Raw genomic sequence first — 17,386 nt, 5'->3', positions numbered from 1 at the left:
TTTTGTGGGTCAACGACGGGTATATTGTCGTCCCGATCGACCGGAAAGCAGATGCGACGTGCGTCTGCTTTATCGACTGCTCAGCATCCTCCGAAGCTTGCGAGCTTTTTAGCTCTTCTCTCGTACTGTCGCGGATGCTGCCGGCGATTCCTAGATCGCGCTCTCTTCGCGCGTCCACGAAAGCTCAAGTTTCGATAATAGGCTGCATTACGTACATTAGATAGACCGAATATACGCACGGCATCTTTCTTTTTTTAAATGAAGCACACCGCTAGTGTTATACGTAGGCAAATGAAATAAAAGGTAAAATCCGAGGGAAAAATTTCTCTTTGGATTTATTTGAAAAAAAAAATAAAAAGAAAATTATCCTGCGTCGTGCGTTTAAGATTCATCGTATCCTATCGAATCTGTTAGCTCGGGATACATTAGGAGATACTGCGGTGTCATATGGAAAAAAAAAAAGAAGAGAGGAAAAGAAAAAACACGTCACCGACGACACCGCATTCAGCGAAAAGGCTCGCTCCTCCGGTAAAAGGCTCGAGCTTTCCTCCGACGCTTTAGTCAGATCCCGCAAGATCTATCTTGTTATTCATGGAACGTCTCATTCTCCCTCGGTACCCTCACGGCTTTCAGGGGGATTTGTCAAAAAATGGATCGTGCCGTCTAACTAGCGCGGGCGCTCACAGGAGATGATGAGAAATTCATGACGAATTTCAACGAGCCGTACGTCATAAATGGTTTATGAGCAGCAAGCTTGACTCCGGGCTCGCGCTCTTTATACACGTCTCACATATTTATGTAGGCCGTCCTTCATGACGAACGAAAATACCGTCGGTCAATTGTCAGGGATTAGCCGTTAACTCGTGATTAAATAATTAACTTTCATCAGTCGCGACATTCACTCGCCGGTTTCGTGCGTCTCACTTTGCGGCTACTCTACGGACGTGCGCCCCGTCCGAGTTTCTCTTGCGAATATCACTAATCATGGATCGACTGGATGAACTTTCGATTACATCGATACGAAATGTTATTAATGAAATTTGCGTACGCATTCGGAGCTGGCTTCTCTGTGTGTGCGGCAGAAACAACGCAGCGCTTAGAACTGCATTAATTATGCATTAAATCGCTCCCGCTCGGCCGGTGTAATTAAATCCACAATAGCATCGGCGGGATTAGCAATAAAGAGCCGCGAAATTATAGATCCATACGTTGATTTATGTAGATTACAACGCGTGAGTGAACAACATGATGTTTTATTCGCGTATCGGCACAAATGCAAGAAGACACCTGCGACACATAAAAAAATATCAACGCGTACATATAGCGGAATGATTTCTTTTCTCTCAATACGTAGCGTGATAACTGTAAAGATAAACGTTATTTCTGGTATGACCACAGCGAAGTCAAACAAAGTCAACCACCGATATGCTGTGACGAGGAAATGGCTATTAAGTTCCAATTATTTTACAAGATTCACCTCGCATCATTCGAACCGTACCCTCTCCCCCTCCGATGTGCAAGCCTAACGTTTCCACTCCATTGACGCAATTGGTGTAATTTATCCAGAAGAAAAGAAAAGAAAAGCGAATGCACGGCGGGGGAGCGATACATTTTTTAAGCGGAACTGCGTATATTTCGCTCGTTTGTTATCCGCGATTACTTCCACGTTTTTACGCGTATAAAGCGCTCACGTAGCGTTTGCTTATGCAGAAGCTCATTTTCCGAACGCCTCGTCGGCACGTTGTTCGTCCGCATTAACGACAAATTCACAAGTTCACCGGAAATCACGTCTGGAAATGCTCCTTGCATCTTCGCGAATGCAAATTTCGAGACAAGCGTCGCTTGATTACTTTCTCCTTTCGGTGACATAAACGCTCGGCTTACGCGCCGATTTCAAGCATCCCGCTTATAAAAAGCTTCATCGCGTTACGAACCGGGGGACATTCATCAGAGCAACGATCGCGAGATTGTAAAGAGCATGAAGAAAGTCTCATTAAAAGCGTCGGTCACGCGCCGCGGCCCTCGCTACGCAAGCTCGGCACGCACAATGGCAAACCCACGTGGTTCACTTGGAATTCAAGCTTTCCGCCCGCGCCACGGCGCAAGCTCGACACGCAAGTTTAGCTTGCTGCCCGGTGCAAATCGATGCTGTCTCGTCCCGAGCGCCGTCCATTCATCCCCTGTCACGTTACTCCGAAATAATCCACCGCCCCAAAAGTGCGCAAACCCACTCTGAACTATTATCTCGAGCAGGGAAACTCATTCATAAAATTCATCGAGCAGGAAGCGATTGGTTAGACAGACGAGCAGATTAAACAATATTAAAATACACGTCGGAAAATGAGAGAGCAACGCTACGCCTCGGTAAGACCGTATTCGGTTCAATTGTTAAAATATTGAAACGTCGGTCTTCACCTTCACCCCGGCAAGAAAAATATACTCGTAATTCCGTCAGCGCGCACCGCGCAGTTTTCTCCTCGGCGCACCGCGTAGTTTTTAAAACAAGCGGGCTTACAAAAGCTCGTGCTTTTTCCCTCCACTCGTGCCGCTCGATCACGGGGGAGAATATGATAACGAAACGGGAAAGCGGGATCTCCGTCGGGAAGTAGATGAATCGAGCATGTCACCGCCATTTGTCTAAATGCCGCGCGATTATTCATCATCAACAAAAACAAACTGGAAGAAGAAATGACAGATCACCAAGGGATGACACAGGAGGTAGAGTAGATCCCAGATGTAGCCCGAAGTGGCGCAGTCGCCTTGACAACGGCGGCGCCACGTGCGTGTATGCGCGCCCTTTCATGACGACGGCGACGTCGACGACGATAACGACGACGACGACGACGACGACGACGACGACGACGCCGACGACGACGACGACGATGACGGCAACGACGAAGGTGAAACAGAGAAGAACGATGTCGACCGGAGAGAACAAGATGAACGACGATTGTGTTCTGCGTGGGGATGGTAGAGACGGAGAGGCAACGAGAGCATGAGACGAGAGAGGGAGGAAAAGAGTGAGACAGAGAGAGAGAGAGAGAGAGAGAGAGAGAGAGAGAGAGAGAGAGAGAGAGAACGTTTGATGGTGCTAGCTAGTGAGAAAGGGTGGAACGGGGGTTGGAAGGTCGGCAGCAAGAGGGGGTGGCGTGCGAGAGAAAACCGCTAGCGTGTACCGCAGTACGGGATAGTGAGCTACGAGCTGGCCTCCTCTCTAACGTCGCGAAAAAGCTGCCATCGGCTCGGAGAACACGAGCGTTCGAGGCTTGCGCGCTTTCCGCCATTCCACCCTTCACGAGACGGACTGTTCACGAGGACGTTTGGTGCTCTGGTGTTTCGTGCCTGGTGCGTTTCGCGACGTGTGCGACCGCGATAGCCGTCGCTTGTTGAATTGAACGGTGACCGTTGTCGAGACCACTCTCTCTCTCTCTCTCTCTTCTCGGCATAGGTTCCTCTTCGAAATCTCTCTCACGATCTCAGTCGTCTCCTCGTGGAAGCCGTGGAACACGACGAACGCGTTCGTCGAATGTCAAGGACGATGCGGCATTTTACCGTTCCAGTTGGACGCGACACCCGTTAGATCTCACGACGGACCGGGCTCGTTGGAGGGAGGCCCGACGGTTGGGAGACATCGCGAGTGTGTGAGGCTCGCGATACGTCGAAGAGAGGACAAGGGGGAGAAAACCCTCATCGGGCAAAAGCCTCATCGTTAAGTCGCGAAGCGTGTCGCTTGCCTTTGTACCTAAATATCGGCGGGGGCATCGACAATGCAGGCGCCTGTTCTCGAGTGCGGCGAGTCGGAAGACGACGAGGTGGATAACGATCCTCCTTCGACTGCTTCTAGAAGCGACAGCGGAACGTTGTCCTCATGAGACGCTGCCATCTGCGTCCACTGTCACCGCGGCTTGTTGCTGTCTGAACGAGAACTTCGAGTCCACAGACCCTTGTCGTTGAGGAATTTCGGGAGATACTCTCTCTCGCTACGCCCACAATTGGACGTTCTCAGCCGAAGGCCGATCAACCGATCTGGCCGTTGCCCGAAGTGGGATTTGTGCGAGGAGACATGCTTTCGGCGCGAAACGAGTGCTGCTTGGTGCTCGAGGGACTTGAGTGATCGCGCATGTTTTCATCACCGACGACAAACGAGTTCTCACCCCAAGGACCGTTTTAAGGACAGATTTACTCATCGTTCGGCAAAGTTGCGTGCGAGACACGAAAAACGAATCTCGCTTTTTTGTACTCAAACCGCTCATTGTTGGACGAAGCTCGGAGTGTATCTCGGATCAGTGAAGTTTCCATGAAACTCGCGATTAGCGCGAGATATACGCGAGAGCGGGATTTGCAGGTGCACGGTGAGGAGCGAGGAGCAAGCTGATGTAACATTCGCGTGTGTGCCGTCATGGCGAAACGTCGAGGTTCGATCTCGCGGGTCTCGCGGAAAGAAAGGAACGCGTCCTCGTCGCCGTAGGAATCCGCCGACCGCGTGACCTTCGACCACCATGTGACGTCGGCCGGGTCACACGGAAACGTGTCGTGCGAACGAGGTGTCGCGAGACCCGCTTTTGTGACTGCTATTGGCGGCGGTAGCGACGATCAATCGCAGCGTCGTACATACGCAGGACCTTCCTCCCTCCGGAACCCTTGAGGAGGAGACCGTCATCTCGAGCGAATCGCGCGCGTGCTCGCGACGCGACGTGAGACATCGCTGGGCCCTGAAGACTATCACGAATGGATCGGGCTTCGAGCCCTCTCCCGTGTCATTCTTCGCGTTCTACATATGGATACTCATTTTGGCGATCCGAATGAAAGTGACTGATGACATATGTTGCGCGTGATAACACGCGAAACAATAAACGCTCAGCACACGTTGCTTAAGAGCAGCCTGCTGCGTGAAGGCTGCGAATACTCGATCGAATATAGACTTTTGACAATCGAAGATCACGAGGTACAAGAGAGCTCCGTCGGATTTGTGCGAAACGCTCCGCCAGCGAATCAATAGAAACGACGATTCCGAGGGGATCGTCGTCGAATACGCTTTCCCTTCGTGGTTGCGCAAGCTGCGTTAATGCTTCGCACGCGCTCCCCTCTGTTGTTTACGATCGATTGTTACTGTTATTAGCGATCATCGAGGCAGCGAACGCGAGTGCATCGCCTGGTGTGTTGAGAGCGATCGCTCATGAGGCTTCTCGTTCTCAGCTTCGAAGCTTCAGGCACGTTCGGCCAGGGGACGAGGTTTTCTGTTAACACGTACGCGCTCGATCGTTGTTACCGTTTAAACCGCGCTTTTCGATGCATTTTCGGCGATCAGAGCCGACCGACACGCGGAAGGTTCTGCTGAAAGTTATACCTTAAGCAGCTTAACTGTGTGGGAGAGAGACGAGTATACGCATGACCGATACGCAGCTCACCCCGTTTGTTACCGTTCGAGACGTTGTTAGTCTCTAAGAGACTTGTTGATACTTGTTGGAACTTGCAACTTTTTGCAGAAGACGCTTTTCAAAAAGCGTCTGGTCAATTAATTAGCGCCGTGAGAAATTCACGTGACAGGCTGACGGAGGAGTTTTTGATGAATATTTGTTGACGTTGTGGGGAGCCACGCGTGTGTGTGTGTGTGTGTGTGTGTGTACGCACGCAGGGAGGTCACGCACGCACGACAGCCGCAGGCGAGCCTCGATACTTTTCAGTTTCCTCGAGGAAGGACGAGAAAGCGCTTTGGAGAGCCGAGAGCGAAAGTACCTCCATCAAAGAGATCCATCAGCGGGTCTGCAAGCGCACCGCTCCACCGTATCCACCGTATCGTTCTCTGAGAGAGGACGAGGGAAACGGCGAAGCACTTAGGCTCGGAAGAGCATTCGCATATTCCTGCCGGATGCGGAATTTACTCGCCGGATCTCGAGACAAAGCTCGGAATTATTCAGACACCGCCTGAGAGCTCCTTCCGCGTGCGAGCGGAACGAAATTACTTTCGCGGGTCCTTTGCCAAATTACTTTCGCCCCGTTACGGCGACCGAAGCGTCGCCCCGTCGCTTTCTCGACAACGCAGCGAAACTTTTTAATCAGATTGTAATCGGCTCTCTTGAGAACAGCGAGAGCACACGCAATCTTCCATGATGTACCTGGGCCTGCAAACAGTTTGACGTTCTCGTCAGTTGTCTTCTGGAAGACCTTCTTCAAGAGAAGAGTAATCCGAACGGTTGGACAGTTGGACCGCTTCTGTGAACAATTCGAGCCTATGTGAAGCTTCTTGAAGCTTAACTTCGACGACTCGAATGAACAGGATAAATCTTTGAAATATTCACGGTGAAATTAATCGTGCTCCATCGGCACGTTGCTCGAGAGGATCGGTGAATCATTCGTCGGGACATTAAAGAGCTACAAGGATCCAAATAAGCGGCAATCGCGCGGGAGCACGAGAGACAAAGCGGGGAGAAGGAAGAAGCAGCGAGAAACCGTGTGGGAAACCGGCCAGGAGTAAGCAAACCGGCAGACAGGTCCTTCCTAAGCAAGCGAATCGATCATCGCTGACGCGGCAACAGGTACCTGAATTATATCCTCCCCCGACATGTTTGCCACGGACTCGTCGACTCTTCGTCGTCGCGGTCACCGCGCGATCACGCGTTTCTCCGGACTCGTACGGCGCGCTTGCCGACGCTCGCTCGATCGCGACCGTCTCACCGATTGATCGGAGGACTTTGGAGGCGGCGATGTGGTCGAGGAAGGGACGCGGCCGGACGTCGCGGCGGTCCTGCCGAGGTGCCGCGACCGCTTCAAGGTGAAGCTGCCGACGGCGCGGAGGAGGAAGGACAACAACAAGTCGGCGTGCCGTCAGCTCCTCGCCCTGTTTCATCACCGCAAGCCTCGGGACCCGCTCCGTGGCTCCAGCGCAGCCTCGTCGGTGCCCCTGCTCGATATGGGCGCCAGAGCATGGGACTACGAGGCCCTGCCGGAACTGCACACCTCGACGGCGGTCACGCCGACCTCGACGCCACCGAACGCATCGCAGCAGAAGACGCCCAGAGTGTACTTTCAAGCGGAGAATCTGGCGTCCACCAGGCGAAGGAGCAGCAGCAAACTGCTGGCGCCGCAGCAGTCCTGCAGGAGGCGCAGTCGGAGCATGAGCGCCTGGAGCGACCTGTCCAGATCGTCTTTCAGGTTGGACGAAAGGTTCGTTTGCTTTCCATCACAGCTGCGGACTCGATTCCGGGTTCGTCCGCGCTCGTCGTCACTCGAGGTAGTCGGCTTGGCCGTAAAATATCCTCCTCCGGGGGGAACGCGATCTGCTGTCTACTGCTGTCTCGAATCAGTCATTTATCTCGGAAGTAATAGCGTTGGAGAGTTGGCCGAGGTCCCGGTAGGACTCCGTAGTCTCTCTCTCTCTCTCTCTCTCTCTCTCTCTCTCTCTCTCTCTCTCTCTCTCTCCGCGATTGTATTCATAGCCTCGCGACGATTTGGATTTTCCCTCACGGGGGGGGGGGTAAAAATTCGGGTCTAAAACTGGCGAAGGAACGCGATGCTGCGGTCGCTTTGTTTCTACATCAGCTGTGCTGAGACGGATCGTGTAAATGGAAAACGCCCGGCTACATTCTCCAAAAGCCCGGCTTTCTCTAAAAGCGGAGTCGGCCAAAGTCGACTCGTCGGCGACAAAGTCGCCGACACGCACAGCGAGGCGGAGTAAATGGAAAGCAGAAGTGATGCTAGAAGTCGCCTTGGATGACGCTAACTAGAAAGCACGCCCCATGCAACGGAACGTCGCGCGCGCGGCTGGGACGATTCAGCTTGAGCTTTCCTCCGGACGCGCGTATCCGCGTTTCGTCGCGTGGATAAAACGAGCGAGTGGCCCGCGAGTGGCGCTCCTAAAGAAAACCACGTCAACAAAAGAAGTCACGGTGGATTAATAATATCATTAGCGGCTTTTTTCATCGCATATCGCGCGGCAGGCGCTTTGTCCCGTCGCGAGTGCATCGTGAATGACTTTACAAAGAACGAGCGATTCGATTATGTATCGACCGGCGTTGTCGGGAACGAGCGCACCTAGCCATTTCATCGAAAACCGATAGCGATCGTTAGGACGTGTCGGAAAAGCAAAGGCGTCGACACTTTGTGCGCTGTTCGCGCGCTCTGCGCGACGAGACAGGGAGGATTTAATATAAATACCCGCCGCGGACTTTCGCTATTGATTGCCGGCCGTGTTATTCGCTCGACTCGAGGCTGCCAAAACTGCGCGGTAAACAAGGTGGCGCGATGTTAATCCGCAAAACACGGCTGACGGATCCCTCCTGCAGCTTCTCTCGCTTGCGCAATGCGAGAAGAAGCGACTCTTGCGCGCGACGTCGTAAATTTCGCGTCGCCGGCGAGCTTGATTGCCGTCTGCCGGCTATTACACGCGAATTTACGGCGATATTGCGGCCGAAATGCGAACGCCGTCCATTTTCCGAGAGAAAGTAGCGGCGACCTCGTCATTACCGCGCGCGCGTTATTAAAGCAGACACGCGCTCTCATATCTTTGCATTAGTTGCGGCTACACGTTGCGCTGCGCGTTTCTGCAAATCTCCCCGTCGGCGGCACAATTTGAATATGCCGGTGCAAGTGATTTTAAATCGCGCGCACGTCGTATTTATTCAGACACGAAAGTGCGGGTGTCGCCATTTTATCTCCCGCGATGTAATCTCGACTGTCTTCGGGGGGAAATCTTGAGTTATCGTCCGGAGGGTACTGTAAAGGAGTATCCCCGAGGAGTATTCCAAAGAGCGTTTTACCGGGAAGGGAGAATAGGGAAGGGAGTTGCCTTCTGACCGCGCGGATATCACATTACGTTGCGCTTTCAGACAGCGCCGAAGTCTGGGAAACTTTGGAGTACCTTCGTTGTTAAGTCGGGGCGAAATCTTTTTTTCTCTCTCGCGCGGCTGGATATTCTGCGGCAGTCTCTACGGCTTCCTCTTCATTCCTATGGTCCAACGATTATGCTAATACGTATCCAGCCGGCAATCCGCCCCCCCCCCCCACCCCAAAATAGCTTAGTCGAGATCGTCGAGCCGTCCGCGAAATAATCGCGAAATGGAATTCGAGGCGGCTCATTAACTCGATGCAAAAATCACTTATGCATTCAGCTCGCGACGCGGCCGCTATATCGGCGGAATTGAAAATGGATCGGATCGCGATTACCCTAAAATCCTTCTCTGGAGCCCGGAAGGGGGTCTTTCTACTCGCGCGCTGCGCATGTTTTTCAGGCTGCCGCGTTCCCTCGTGCGAAATCTCGGGCGAGCTCATTTCGCGAGAAAGAGGTCTGCGAAAATGAAGTCAACTTTTAAATCAATAATTCACAAAGTCCATTTAGGAGTTGATTTCCGTCACCGTTATCTCTCGCGGCGATGATGAGCAGTCTTTTCAAGATATTTTGTAATTTTCTTGTTTCAGGTAAGTGGTGCGCCTTTTGTACTTCTGTCACTTTAATTCTGCACTACACGTAAGTAATCAAATCAACATCACCAATGATCACCGATTTTCCCGGCTAGATTGTAAGAAAAACAAGCGAATAGTTTAGTAGACAAGATATCCACGCCGTAGAGGAAGATTATCTAAAGAAATCGGGATATAAATACTGCTCCGCTCCGCGACGTAAACACCGTGGACGCGAGCAATTATTCTTGCGGCGTGATTAATCGCGTTCTTTCCCCGTGAAGAGGAATATCCAAGAATCTAAGATGCGAAGGGAACGCTAGCGAACAGAACGGAAACCCGATTTAGCGTTCGCAAGCAGACCCGAGTCTTCTCCGCTCGAAACACTGAGCGGTCCGTATTAAAAACCCAGTTGAAGTGCCGGGGCGGGGCAAGGAGGTAGATATCCGAGAGCGCAAACAACGCGCTCAAGCAGCCTTCAATTTCTCGTTATTTCGACGAACAGAAATACCAGAAGTTCGCGACTGAATGCTACCCCATTTTCAAGTCTGCTCTTTTATTCCGCGCCGCGCATCATTAACGCAGATTGTCACCCAGTTTTGATTTAGGCTTTTGAAACCGACGAATTGAATTCAGCGTAGTACGTCCCGATAAATTCGTAGTCATGCCTTTCGCGATATCGGGGTCAATCCGATGACAAGACAATTGCATTAAAGATGTAGCGCGGTATACGTTTCGATGCGCGTTTGGCGCGCGAATAATACGCTACGTAAACAGATTAGAGTGTGACCAAATAGAGAGAACAGGGCGCCGTAAACTGCAGTTTCGGCAAAAACTCTCGACGAGGACGAGCTCGCGATACGCGCCACGGGTGACCTATTTTTACATTTAAATATATAAATCAAGCGGATTATATCCGACAGCATCCAATTCATCGGAAACGACGCGATTGAAGGTTTAGCACGGAAAGAGAGAGAGAGAGAGAGAGAGAGAGAGAGAGAGGCAGGAAGAAAGGAAAAAGTTAATAATTAAAGAAGGAAGAGTTCCATAATTAATAATAATTATCACCGTCGCTGTCGACAACAGTCAGTATCTCCTTCCCTGTCGTGCGTCGTGTGTTCAGCCTGTCGAGTAAGTTCCCCCTATACCATTTCTAAATCCGACGCTTCGCTCAGTAACATTATTTACGCGCGCTACCTCCCGATTAGGTGCCTTGTCGATTACGCCGCGGATGATAAACTGTATAAAATTGAGCGCGCTACCTTCTTATATAATGTGCGCCATATAAAGCCGCTTGATCATGTATCTTTCACAATATTAGATACACAAAGGTATTACAGGAGGGAAGTGGAAGCCTCCACGCTCGTAAGCCGAATTATTTTTCACTGTATCGCCCGAGCCTAATACCGTAAACTTCCAACCTGGGAAATCGAGTTTGACGCGCGGTAGATACAGAAACGGGAGTTTCTGTTTTAATAAAAAAATTTTATTTATTTTATTGCCGCCTCTCCCCTCCCCCTCTCCATCACTCTCCAGATCTACCTTTGACCGTTCTTTTTTTAAATATCAGCCGCTAACACGTATCAATTTTATATTTAGCTTACATTCAACTTCCTATGCGTGCCCTATGAGGCATTTCCAGGTGCGTGGAATACACACGTAAGTAACACAAAGCAAAGATGCGCTTGCGATAAAGTCATTGATAAAAAAAATAGACTACCAATATCGATCGCTTCTCTATACGCTATAGGTATATTCATTGAGAAACGCGTCCTACAGAAAATCTTCCGTTGAAGTCTGACCTGTCACTTTGTCGAAATCTATCTTCGAAAAAATAGCGAGGTTTCAAATAGGTTAGAAATAGCCGACTTTACAGCCCGAATTTTTCGTCAAACTTGTTCGTATGATTGTGATAACCATCGTATCTTCGCGCACGATGATAATTCGTCGTTTATCATCGGCTGAAAGTGCGTGGACTGTTATGGAAAAGTTTCGTCAATTTTTGGAACGATACACTCCTCGCACGTGTGAGAATGCTTGCCTCAGTTGGTAAGGTAGTTGCCTCATGAGCTTTTTCCTCATGATATGAGTTCCGTATCATGATCAGAGCTTTCTTTCCTACCTTATCGACCGTATGGCGAAAGCTCGGCGAGCTTTTGAGAAATCTCGCGCGGAGTTGTATCATAGACTTAAAGATCAAGTCCGCAGGGATCGCCTAAGTTGCTCTTATTTAACAACATTTACACGTACTTCTTCCGCCTAGATAACGCTACGCCCGAAAAATCGAGGAAATACGAAGAAAGGAAAAATACGAGTGACGCAGCTGAATTTGGTATCGATTACGAAGACCTCTTCTGTTAGGGATTAAAAAATCGTTAACTATTTAAATAGTACGTATCGGTATTAAAAGTGGATATCCATCAAAGGATCATCTCACAAATTGATCGAGTCGCCCTCGACAAATTAATTATCGATTCCCGTCGAATTCTCGTTCGCGATTTTAAACGACTGCGCAAAATCGGATTCGGTTATTATGTTATAACAGGAACTGAAATCACACATATTCCCCGATTCATATTACGTGTACCCCGCTCCCCCTCCCTCCGTTTAAAAAATGCCGCGCGCGACCGTAATTGTATTTCTGCCGTTCTAAGAATTTAATGAAGTGTCCGCGCTTCGCGCGGGCACACTCATTAAAATGATTCTGGCTATTATCGAGATGCGTTTATTAAAACCGCTGATACTGCAATGCCAATTCTCATTTGCGTTGTTATCAACCGGTAACAACGCAAGAATAACCTCGGACGATTCGTTTGGCCGTCGCGTCATGAAGCTCCCGTAAAAATTGAATAGTCCAGCAAAAAGTCATCGTCGTTATTCCGTTATTCGACTTTCATTTTCGCCTTGACTGGTTCAAAGCGCCCGACGAACATTCTGCACGTTGCGAACTGCACTTTGCGAACGCATTGTCGATGTAAATTGTCGAGAATTGTCGAGATTCCCCGACGTTGTTATTTTCGTTACGTCGTTACAATATACTGCAACAACAACAATGTTGACAAGAGGTCTCAGTCCCATTTATGCATCGCCAAAGGAATGAAAAACAAATTACGTTCGCTTATCATAACCACGTCGTCGAATAATGCATGTCGGGGCAAGCCCGAGCAGAATCGCACGTTCTCTAAACTGGAAGCTCAACGGTTAACGAGGATATAATGCGACGGCACATTAACGAAACATTAACGAACTTTAACGAGAAATTGATACGGCGACACGCGAACACCGCGCGGTAACGATAACCCCAGCTGAAAACTCGTGCGAGGTACGCTAACCGGTATTAAAAAATTCACTCGAATTACGAGCGAACGACGCAGGGCGTCGCATACCAGGCTGTTTGAATACACCATAGACTCGTCGTGTCCGCGCGATTGGCTATCTCGGTCTTCGTACGCGGCAATTCCCGAGGGCGTACGGGGACAGATTTAAATCACTTTTGTTGTCGGGAGGGTTGAAGTGCACCGGGAGTCTCCGGTCGCGACAAGTTTGAAGCAGAAATTGTGCCGTTTATTGAGTTATGCCTTAAGCTGATGACACCGCCAACGTCTCTCGATGCGACACAGCGCGAAAGGAGCGAGTATATCTGCCGGAGATGAGAAGAGCGAGACGGCGATCCTCGTAAAAATCTCCATAAGTCGATCTATCGCCGCGAATAGCGGAAGAACGGAAAGTGCAGTGTTCAGTCAAGGGGAGATTAAGGGCTTGCTTGAACTATTAGCGGAAAGTTCACGCCGAGATTCGTCCCGATGTAACCGCAAACCCAACTACGAAAGCTCTATTTAGCGGACTCAGGCTTTTGCAATCTAATCGCACATTTAGCGCTAAATCCGACGCGCGACCTCTAGTTTACTTCCTCGGGCTGCCAGCCGGAAACTACCGACCGTGCCCGTACCTTCCCTTTAATTTCCCCGCGTGCTCTTCCCTTCGATTCTGGAATTACGCTGAATTTCATCCGGAAATTTTACGAGGCTAATGAAGCCGTCACACCGTGAGAAGTTCGGCGTGGAGCCTCTCGACGCGATACTCTGAACTTTAAAAGTCACGTCAAGCGTACAGCGTTAGAATGTGCATTAACCGGACGTTAAGCTACACTTTGGTGAGCGCGAGTTAATCGAAATCTTTCGAGAACCCTTTGCGCTGCGAGAAAGAGAGAAGCAATAATCTCGCCTCTCGCGCCGTCGGCGTCATGCGACAGCGCGACGGTTGTCGTCGACGTGGCCGCGGCGATATCGGCCAGAGGTCGCGTTCCCTCCGATATTTAACTCCTCTTGCTTATCTACCGCGATCAATGCGCGAGAGATCGCGCTTCTCGCCGTGCATTAAATATGGCGAAAGGTCAACGGGGGCGTCGCATCTCTTTGTCGGATCGTGACGCACCTTAAGCAGCATGAATATGTATAGATGTCCTCCTCGTCTCGCGCCGCCGGGGTTGATAATCGCGCGTCTTCCGCCAGCTTGGGGACAAATCCTTGGGGACAAATAAAATCCCTCTATACTTTTCTCCCCCCTCCCCTCTACGCCCCTCACACCCCCAAGTGTACACAAGACCACAAGTATCTTCGTAACATTCGGGGCGATTTTTCTTGCCGTTTGTCTTTACGTTTAGCAATTGATTGATAGCGGCCCTCGATCGCGCGGTACGAGGGTAGTTCCAGAAGTACCTGACCTAACAAAGAAAATACAAAAAATTTGGGAAAAAATATCTTTATTTCTCTATATAGTCTCCTTTTAGTCTCAATAACACTTTTCCCAGCGATGTTCAATAGCTTCGATACCCTGTTTATAGGGTGGGAATCGTCGAGCTCCTCAAAATAGCCATCAAGCCACCTTGGTCCGTTGTCTTGACTGTTCCTTCGTCTCAGGTGTGAAGTGATGGACCCATGTTTTATCCATGGTTATGAATCGGCTTTATTGCTGCGAAACTTCGCCAAACACTCGATTGAAATCGTCCTCACGACGCTGTTTTTCTTCCAATCGCGGCACCCATCTTGCGCACAGCTTTCTCATGTCCAAATTTTCAGTCAATACGCGATGCACGGCACTTTTTGAAACGCCTTACATGTCTGTTAACTCGCGCACTTTCAGTCGACGGTCATCCAATACCATTCTGTGGATTTTCTTCACCATTTCTGGCGTGGTCAAACCACTACGATGTTCGTCTTGGCAGCTCGTACGGTCTCGTTTAAACTCTGCCATCCAATATTTTACTGTTTTACTGTAAACGAAGGAGCAGACTCCTCCAGAGTAGAATCTAGCTCCGCTTTCATATTGATTGGACTGAAGCCTTTCAAATGAAAGTATTGTATCACACAAGGATGACCAATTTTTTCCATGTTTACAAATTCACTGAGAGCGTTCACTATTGACGGCTGCCAAACAAATACTAAACAACGTAGCGTCGTCAAGCTTCAAACTCAAGCTTTACAAGGTTGGTACTTTCTACCATAGTCATTCTTTTCAAACAACAACCGCTATCTATACGTCAGGTCAGGTACTTCTGGGACTACCCTCGTATCATGGAGCGTGACAAAGGGTCAGCGGGATCCGATGGGATCCGGGGGGGATTAGGACGAAAAGTTCGAAAAGAACTTGCGAGGGTTGCGACAGGCGGGGGCAGAGCACGCGGGGGGAGGAAGCGCGGTGGAAAACGCGGGCTCTTTTCTTGAGCTAAAGACAAATAGAAACATGGAACTCTTCGGTTTCGGACACGAGCTTAAGGGACGCGTGCTAAGAAGGACAAAGGTTGGAGGGCTGTGTACGTTTATACTCGGAGATAAGTCCGAGCGATCGACTCCGGTCGAGAGGCGGTCCGAGATTTCGGCGATCGCGCCGCGATTTCCTGCCACATGCCGCGCGTCGCGCCCCGCATATCGATTATCGTCGAGCAGTTCGGTGCCGAAAGAAAGCGACGCTGCCCGCTGAATTCGAAATGAAACGGCGAGGAATTCAAACGGGAACCTGCTCTCGACCTACCGTTTGTGCCGCGGAGATAGCTTCTTTAATCGCTCGCTTTGACTCGGAGAATCCGCCGAGTCGCTCGAATTACTCGAACGAAAACCACGGAGACGTGAGATAAATCGCCTTGCGATGAACTTTCTTCTCGTATCTGCTCGCGAGTAGTTGACATTTACCGCGATTCGCCTAAAGACAATCACCATTTCGGTGGTCGTTTCTGCACTTCTTTCGTCGAGTTGAGTCATTTGGGAGGCTATTATCCTCGGACTGAACGCACAAAAGAGGTCGAGGTTCATTACGCTTGAGAAAAATCGCGCTTTCGCGGGAGATGAGCTCGCGGATACCGCGGGGATGCTGTGCGAGGACTGGGAGAGCCCGAATACGAAGCACGAGCAGTGTCGCGCTCGAGAGAGCGCAATGTGCCTGTCAAAAGACTTGCCGAGAACGACACGCGACAGAGGACGACGTGTCGTGCATTCGCAATTTTGCTCGGCAAACGACGGTGTGTCGGGAAATCTTTATTACAAGCATAAGCGGCTTCGCGGAGCAAACATACTTTCATCCAACGTGAACAAGTCATCTCGTTCTTCAAGTTTACGCATTATAAGGAAAATTCGATTTCCCTAATGCCGTCCGCAATCCTTGCCGCAACTGCGACGAATTATCGCAAGACGAAATCGCGCGGAAGGCTGAGGAGACGCATCGATTACACACCATCGGATTAAAAGCGTTCGTTTGCTGATGGAGAGAGCGCAGGAAGATGTCGAAATGTCGCTAGCGATGGTGGTGGTTGTTGGCCTTTTTATAAATTTTCTCGTTATCGCGCACTATAGACGAGTACACACGCCTCGGTGTACATAACACGACGCCGCACTCTTTTTACGTTATATCTCGCGCGGTAACATTACGCCCGCGTAAATTTTCTGTCATTCCCCGTCATTCGCCGTTAAACACTTCTTAAGCACCCCGAGATATCTTGATGAGATATCCGATCAATACTCTTATCGCTCCGTTCGCGTACAGCCCCGCGTGGCCTTGCCGTACACTTTATCCCTTCGAAAACCGCATCCCCCGCCGGCAGCGAAAAACTCCCCTTTTACTGCCCGACAATATCCGCAATATCCAACGATGCAACGATGAAACCGCGCGGCGTTCAACGACACTCAGGGACTCGTAACCGATCGTAATCGCGAACTGCCGATAATGTGTCGATTGATTCCGAAAGGACTGAAGAAACAGAAAAGGATGGCGAGAGAGAGAGAGAGAGAGAGAGAGAGAGTGAGAGGGGGGGAAGGAGAGAGAAAGAGAAAAAGAGAAAGAGAGAGAAGGGGATGAACCATACACAACACTGCGGACAATTGTTTTGGGGCGTCTGCGCCCCATGGTAGTGCGAGAGAGTCAGGACCAGAGCAAGCGGGTTGTCATGCAACCAGCCAGCCATCCAAGCGACCGAGCGACCGACCGACCAGGAGGAGGCGCAGAAGCCCTCGGGATGCCAGTCGCCTCCGAGCCGCCGCGCGGTTGAGATGCGAGCGAGCCCTCGCGTTTCGCGAGCACCACCGGCGCCCGACCTCGTGCTGCTGCTGCACCTTGTTCAGACTCGATTCACGCCATCCCCGCGAGCGTCGGTCGACACCGGCACGCGGACGCTCGCGATCCGCTGCGCGCACGCGACTCGCCCGCGTGAACCGGACGAGGAAGAGGAAGCGGAAGAAGAAGAAGAAGAAGAAGCAGCGGCGCGCACGTGAGCGCCCCTCCTCAGCCTCGCCTCTCAGTGGCTGCCGGGCGGAAGGATCGCGCGGACGCGGACGCGGTCGCGGTCGCGATCGCGATCGCGGCGGAGGAGCGTGCGTGATCGCGGCGATATCGCCGCGGGGAAAGAGAGATAGGGTCACCTCGGTGTCGCGACTCGTCGTCGCTCGCTAATCAGCCGTCGCCACCGCCGTCGCAGCACGTCCGGAGGATCTCGCGAGATTAT

The 17,386-nt window shown here is 50.8% G+C and overlaps 1 protein-coding gene across 15 annotated transcripts in view; it reads left to right on the top strand.

The window, feature by feature from the left end:
* The first annotated feature begins 3,155 nt into the window (after nt 1-3,155).
* SLO2 (slowpoke 2) overlaps nt 3,156-17,386 on the top strand; it is a 135,361-nt gene continuing 121,130 nt past the window's right edge. For 13 of the 15 annotated variants that reach the window (XM_025299040.1, XM_025299037.1, XM_025299027.1 and 10 more), the window contains exon 1: nt 3,157-7,164. In XM_025299040.1, coding sequence (XP_025154825.1) covers nt 6,911-7,164 — 254 coding nt within the window. In that variant the 5' untranslated portion in view covers nt 3,157-6,910. Of the gene's footprint in view, nt 7,165-17,386 lie in introns of all 15 variants that reach the window. The other 2 variants (XM_025299029.1, XM_025299041.1) reach the window with 2 other exon arrangements.

Source organism: Harpegnathos saltator, unplaced genomic scaffold, assembly GCF_003227715.2.
Source record: "Harpegnathos saltator strain DR-91 unplaced genomic scaffold, Hsal_v8.6 scaffold250, whole genome shotgun sequence".
NCBI classification, from domain to species: domain Eukaryota; kingdom Metazoa; phylum Arthropoda; class Insecta; order Hymenoptera; family Formicidae; genus Harpegnathos; species Harpegnathos saltator.
Note: the sequence above shows the minus strand (reverse complement) of the source record. Positions and strands in the feature narration are given on the sequence as shown.